Consider the following 7500-nt stretch of genomic DNA (forward strand, 5'->3'; position numbering starts at 1 on the left):
GCCGATTTAATCGACTAGCCCCCTCCCCCGAAATTTCGGGCCTTGTGCCTAGAATAGAATAGAATATATAACAAGACTTTTGTTGGCTATTTATTATTGCTTATGAAATATGATTATATCCACCAAGTTTACTGGTCCGTTTCAGTTATGTATGAATGGAAATTCAGTTTATGAATAATTGAAAATCCTTAATATGGCAATGCTAACCTATAACAACAAAATCGACAAAATAAAGATAAAGAAACATTGAAAGTTTTTCGCTCAGAAATGAGTGCTAGGTATGTTCTCTTCATCTGCAGTGACTGAATGCAATTCAGGCGCTGTTACGGCGCTGCCACTACGTTACTTACTCAACCAAATCAGAATGTCTTACATTGATATAATTCACTTAACAAGCTTATAATAGGTTTTCTAATGAAAAAGACAAAAGGATACAGTATAAATGGTATATTTAGGCATTTTACCGAATAGCTTGTATTATTTGCCCGCTGAACAACTGAGAAATTCAATTAGACAGAATTAGTTCTGTAGCATCACGAACGAATATTCCGCTATCTCCACAATAATATAGTAATTGCCACTTAATTGGAAGAATTAGGGCGAAATTTTCTTCAAAAATTCCGATGGCGATGGATAGCCAGATCCGTTGGCTGTGGCAAGAAATGATGGAATTTAAAAGTTATTAACTTTGGTTTTATCTCCCTCCCCCCCTCTATCTAATTGTGTTTGTCTGTCCATCTATGCCCATCACTCGTTATTTCATCAAGCTATCAAGATATCGAAATAGTTATATATTTATCTCTCTCATCACCAATCTGTCTGTATTTATTTCTTGTTCTTTACATTGATATACCATAATTATCTATCTTTGTGTGTTTCGCCATCAACCATTCATAATTCCTATCTATCTATCTATCTATCTATCTATCTATCTGTCTATCTATCTATCTATCTATCTGTCTATCTATCTATTCTATCTATCTATCTATCTATTTATTCATCTATCTATCTCTCCCGACCAAACTATATTTCTATATATTAGTTTAATTATCGATCTATCTCTTTTATCTTTTATTTCTCTCTCTCTCCCTCTCTCTATCTCTCTCTCTCTCTCACACACACACTCTCCATGTCTTTGTAGACCCGTGTGTCTTCCTACACATCAGTGTATCGAAAATTTATGTAATTATGCATGCTATATATATAAATATATGTATATGTATGTATATGTGTGTAATATATATCTATCTATATATTATATATTCATATTATATTATATATATATATATATAATATATATATATATATACATACCCATATGCATGTTTGTATGCGTATACATATGTATGTATACGCATATATAGAGAGAGACAGGCAGACAAACAGACAGACAGACAGACACACCCACGCGCACGCCAGCCCATACTCTCTCACACACATCCTTGGTCATATGCTCAAATATTTTTGTTCTCAATCTGTCATCCTAGACTTTAAACATTGAAACAGGTGCCTCGCAGTTAACCCTCGCTCACCTCCAACAGCACCAAAGTAATTAAAAGAGCGGTGAGACCAAGAATAACTGACTTCCTGAAGAAGGAGAATCTTCTGAATCGAGTCCAACATGGCTTTTGCTAAGGCAGCAACTGCTCGGACCAGTTCCTACATTACTTCGATGGTGTTCTTAAAGTCCTGGTTGAGGGTTCAAACAATGATGACATATGCTGAGTAAGCTAAGCCTTGTACGAGCCTGCGGAACTTTAAGAGAAATGGAGCTAAGCCAAACTGCTGAGGAAACAAGGCTACCAATGGCTTCATATTGTAAGAGATCTGTCAACAATTATCAAGCCTGCCTGATGGGGACGTAGGTATTCTTGGATAAGAATACGTACACCATGTGTGTAGAGAGATATATAGGTAGATAGACAGACAGACAGACAGACAGACAGGTAGATAGATAGATAGAGAGAGAGAGACAGACAGAGAGAAACAGACAACAGACAGACAGATAGATAGTAGATAGACAGACAGACAGACAGACAGACAGACATACAGACAGATAAATAGATAGATAGATAGATAGATAGATAGATAGATAGATAGATAGATAGATAGATAGATAGATAGATAGATAGATAGATGGATAGATGGATAGATAGATAGATAGTAATAGATTAATTTCAAGCAAACCAATCGCAAAACAGAACTCAGTGTTTGTTTACAAACTACTACATGTAGTTTATCAAAAGCGCTTATTGCATATTTATCTTATGAATTCCACAATCACATTCCCATCCACGTGACTGTGAAAATGGAAGGTGTATGTCACTGTTGTTGTTGTTGTTGTTGTTGTTGTTGTTGTTAAGATATATATGTATATTTTATTTATATTTATTTTCCTACATTCACGTATCAATTCTCCTTTAATAATATTGATTCCGATATCATGATCAATCTGATAGACGTTTTTAACTCTGCGTGTTCCTTACATGAAGTTAATATGAAACCATAGTTACGAACAACAAAATTTTCATTAAAAAAAGAAGAAAAGAAACAAATTTCAAACTGATCTTCCCTAAGGTCTTGCTAAGGAGCACAAACCAACACAATCACCGACTTCAGGTTAAATTTTGAGCAGTTTCCAATATCTTTCTTCAATCAATCGTATTTTCGCCCCTGCCAGTAGTTGTTAATAAATATCAAATTAATATAAGCGAATGTTATCCATTTTATATAACCATTTTTTTTTGTATAATCCTATTTTTTTATGAAAATGTTTACAAAAAGATTCATATTCAAGTATTGACCACACTTTTATCATATTCCAATATTACTTGTGATTACAAGAACATATATTTTATACACATACATATATATTATATATATGTATATATATATATATATATATATATATATATTATATAATATAGTATATATATATATATATATAATATATATAACATACATACATGTCGTTGCTGTTATGCAAAATGTCGTATCTCCAAAACGTGGCTTTTTCAGAAAACGAAAAACTAGTTTCACCATTCCATAGCAAAACCTTTGTACTACACTTTGACAATTTTGGATATCTTGGCATCTGAAGCAGCTGGAGATACGATAGTTTGAACAAAAGAGCCGGCTATTGCAGGCAAAAATATATATTGCAAAAAAAAAAATCGCATTTGGCCAAATTTGGACATATGGCAGTTTAAAATTATAGCAATGATATATATTTTTTTTATATATATACGGCCACTGATAAAATTGTTAACGATTTTATCCTTTATTTTATAATTATATATATATATGTGTGTGTGTGTGAGTATACATATATACCAGGTGGTGGTCTTAAGTTAGGAATAGCTTGGGCCAATACTGGCCGAACCTATCAAAGTATCAAAGTATATATATATATATATATATATATAATATTATATATATATATATATATATACATACATATTTCGATGCTAAGGCTCATCCCCCCCGCTTGCATTTGTTACATATTTATGGTAAACAAATGGTTAAATTTTTAATCTGACTTCATTTCTTATTTCCAGTTTCTTGTTCAGTGGCTATCCTCAATTCGTTGACCGTTTGTGTTTTTGTGTCATACAATTTAATCTTTTAAGTAATCCCATAGAACAGATTTAGTGCTTTGAGTTCCGGTGAACACCAAGGATATTCTATTCGACCACCTGTTTTAGAAAAATTTTATCGAGGTAGGTCTTCATATTCCTATGATAGTGTGGAAGTGGCCAAATAATGCTGGAAATAAACTTCACATCTTCAACAATTTATCTAAAGAAACTTTTCACTTTTGGCGGAACTTCACAAACCTCTTAAAAGATAAATGCTTAACTTTATGTATTGAGTTCTTTATTCTGTTAATTGTATCAATGTTGCTATTGCTGTTGTTGTTGTTGTTTTGTTGTTGTTGTTGTTGTTGTTGTGAATGTATATATATAAACATATTTATGTGTGTATACCTGGTGGTGATCGGTTGCCTACTTCATATAGATATATGCTATATCGCTGCATCTATGCACGTATGCAAGTGTATGCACCCTTGTGTACACCTACGAGCATGTGATATCAGAGAAAATGCATCTATACAGAATTCCTAACATTAAAGATGAATGCGTAAAAATAGGGTAATTTGTGACAATGGGTTTTGTATGTATAAATGTGTAAATATATGTGCGTGTATATATATATATATGTTTTTGTGTGTGTATGAATGTTTGTATATATACACACATACATATATATATATATATATATATATATATATATATATATATATATATATATAGGGGTGGGATTGATTGTGTTCGTGTGTTAATTCGTATTTCGTGTTCATGTGTGGCATAGTTTAGACAGAAAAACAAACAGAAAACAAGATAAACAAATATATCAGATATAGAACGAAGAAAGGTAATTAAAAATGTATGTATGTATATATATATATATATGTTTAATTATATATATATATATATATATATATAGATATCTGTATATATATGTTGTGTGTAGACAGAAAAAGAGACAGGCAGACCAACCAAACAGATATATAGATAGATAGATGATAAAGAGGAAGAGATAGAAAGAGATTGTTGAGAGATAAACTAAGGTAGAAAATGGCAAAGAGAAGAGAGACATGTTAATGGCATTTTTCATTGTTTATAATAAATGGTGAGCAATTTTGAATATAAATATACAAATAAAACAATAGAATATATAGATAAATGAAAGAAAGAAGAGTAATTATTGTATATGTGGTACTTACTCCCAGTTTGTGGTTGGTGAGGAAGATCTCCTATGGTGGTCAACGTCAGGGTTGACCAAAACAGTGAATATAGGTACTTCCGAGTCACCGAGGAGTACTCCCCAACAGGTTGAGGGTAGGTCCAGTCTCCGACGAAATTTTCCGCTTCCGAAATGAGGTAAAAAAATGCTGCAAACCAATGAGCACCCAAGAAGAGTATGTGGGTGAGATTTGCCACCCGAAATAGGTTAGGATAAGGCGTCCGGGATTCTAACATATGACTGCATCTTAAAGACCTGTATACCTTGAGAAAGCGTGGGAAACGAAGTATTGGATGCCAACCAATGGCGAACTGTAAGAAGTCTAATGGGGCTAAACATGCAACGTCCATACGGAAGTCTGATGAAGAGTAATAGTTTTTGCTGAGTTTTTTCGAGTCGTACACGAGTAAACCTTGCTCTAAATATCCGGTACGGAACTGTACGACGATGTCTGTTAAGTAGATGACATCACAAATGACATCCAAGCTGGTCCAAAGAGCTATGTGTTGAAGTTGTATTTCTTGGAACGCCTCTCGCGCTATACACGTCCAAAGGTTATAAAGAACAGCCAGTGTCAACATGAAGAGCCAATACATCATAAACGTTCCCTCGGGACTAAGCACGTAGTGATGGTTACGTTTCTCTTCTTCCTTGCGTTCCACTTGTAAAGCCAAACCTTCGTCTTCTGAATCACTTTCCATATCGATGTTGCTGTTGTTGCGAGTCGAGAACTTGCGTAAGAAGGAATCCTGGCGGTGGTGATTGTAGCGACGTTTCGATCGTTGTTTCACGGCGCTTGCAATTTGAACTGTGGTCCGTAGTTTCGACCAATGCGATAGAGTTCCACCTGCCGGTTCCGCCGCATTCGAAGAGGCCTCGTTATCACCTGATGGTGTACCCTGTGCTGCTGCAGTTGCCGCCGCTGCAGCCGCCACAGCGTTGGCGCGTTTTCTGGCCAAAAGACGAGAGATTTTCTCAAGCTTCGCGGCATCGATATCGGGTTCTTTCTCAGAAGATTCCTCACTTGGTTTCCCTGCAGCTCTGTCTGTGAAGGGTCCCGCATTTGACCCTTCTTTTGGTTTGTCGTCCATTTTGTGAGGTTGGATTCTGCCTTCTATTTCGTCTTGACAAAACTACAACAGAAAGAAGAAAAATATCATTTGTTGAGTGAAGAAAGTGGGTGTACGATGTGCATGCGCATACAGACACACTTTATATGTATGTATGTATGTATGTATGTATGTAAGTATGTACGTATGTATGTATGTATGCATGCATGCATGCATGCATGTATGTATGTATACATATATACATATATACATATATATATATATATATATATATATATATATATATATATATATATATATTGATATATATATATATGTATATATATATATATATGTATATATATATATATATATATATATATATATATAGATATATATATATATATGTATATATATATGTGTGTGTGTAGACAGAAAAAGAGACAGGCAGACAAACAAACAGATATATAGATAGATAGATGATAAAGAGGAAGAGATAGAAAGAGATTGTTGGAGAGATAAACTAAGGTAGAAAATGGCAAAGAGAAGAGAGACATGTTAATGGCATTTTTCATTGTTATAATAAATGGTGAGCAATTTTGAATATAAATATACAAATAAAACAATAGAATATATAGATAAATGAAAGAAAGAAGAGTAATTATTGTATATGTGGTACTTACTCCCAGTTTGTGGTTGGTGGAGGAAGATCTCCTATGGTGGTCAACGTCAGGGTTGACCAAAACAGTGAATATAGGTACTTCCGAGTCACCGAGGAGTACTCCCCAACAGGTTGAGGGTAGGTCCAGTCTCCGACGAAATTTTCCGCTTCCGAAATGAGGTAAAAAAATGCTGCAAACCAATGAGCACCCAAGAAGAGTATGTGGGTGAGATTTGCCACCCGAAATAGGTTAGGATAAGGCGTCCGGGATTCTAACATATGACTGCATCTTAAAGACCTGTATACCTTGAGAAAGCGTGGGGGAAACGAAGTATTGGATGCCAACCAATGGCGAACTGTAAGAAGTCTAATGGGGCTAAACATGCAACGTCCATACGGAAGTCTGATGAAGAGTAATAGTTTTTGCTGAGTTTTTTCGAGTCGTACACGAGTAAACCTTGCTCTAAATATCCGGTACGGAACTGTACGACGATGTCTGTTAAGTAGATGACATCACAAATGACATCCAAGCTGGTCCAAAGAGCTATGTGTTGAAGTTGTATTTCTTGGAACGCCTCTCGCGCTATACACGTCCAAAGGTTATAAAGAACAGCCAGTGTCAACATGAAGAGCCAATACATCATAAACGTTCCCTCGGGACTAAGCACGTAGTGATGGTTACGTTTCTCTTCTTCCTTGCGTTCCACTTGTAAAGCCAAACCTTCGTCTTCTGAATCACTTTCCATATCGATGTTGCTGTTGTTGCGAGTCGAGAACTTGCGTAAGAAGGAATCCTGGCGGTGGTGATTGTAGCGACGTTTCGATCGTTGTTTCACGGCGCTTGCAATTTGAACTGTGGTCCGTAGTTTCGACCAATGCGATAGAGTTCCACCTGCCGGTTCCGCCGCATTCGAAGAGGCCTCGTTATCACCTGATGGTGTACCCTGTGCTGCTGCAGTGCCGCCGCTGCAGCCGCCACAGCGT

The 7500-nt window shown here is 35.5% G+C and overlaps 3 protein-coding genes across 5 annotated transcripts in view; all 3 read right to left on the reverse strand.

Annotated features, from left to right (window-relative positions):
• The window catches only part of LOC115224294 (serine-rich adhesin for platelets-like), a 193970-nt gene extending 187139 nt beyond the window's left edge, over positions 1 to 6831 (reverse strand). For 2 of the 3 annotated variants that reach the window (XM_036513417.1, XM_036513418.1), the window contains exon 1: positions 6539 to 6806. In XM_036513417.1, the coding sequence (XP_036369310.1) occupies positions 6539 to 6795 (257 nt within the window). In that variant the 5' untranslated portion in view covers positions 6796 to 6806. Of the gene's footprint in view, positions 1 to 6538 lie in introns of all 3 variants that reach the window. The other variant, XM_036513419.1, reaches the window with a different exon arrangement.
• LOC118767940 (cyclic nucleotide-gated olfactory channel-like) overlaps positions 4783 to 7500 on the reverse strand; it is a 116581-nt gene continuing 113863 nt past the window's right edge. Inside the window, 2 exon segments of the mRNA XM_036513420.1 lie at positions 4783 to 4805; positions 4808 to 5939. Coding sequence (XP_036369313.1) covers positions 4783 to 4805; positions 4808 to 5897 — 1113 coding nt within the window. The 5' untranslated portion in view covers positions 5898 to 5939.
• Positions 6807 to 7262, reverse strand: LOC115224257 (cyclic nucleotide-gated olfactory channel-like). The gene has a single exon (XM_029795065.1). It carries the CDS (start codon positions 7260 to 7262, stop codon positions 6807 to 6809), a length of 456 nt encoding a protein of 151 aa, XP_029650925.1.

The sequence above is a fragment of the Octopus sinensis genome, linkage group LG25 (genome assembly GCF_006345805.1).
Source record: "Octopus sinensis linkage group LG25, ASM634580v1, whole genome shotgun sequence".
NCBI classification, from domain to species: domain Eukaryota; kingdom Metazoa; phylum Mollusca; class Cephalopoda; order Octopoda; family Octopodidae; genus Octopus; species Octopus sinensis.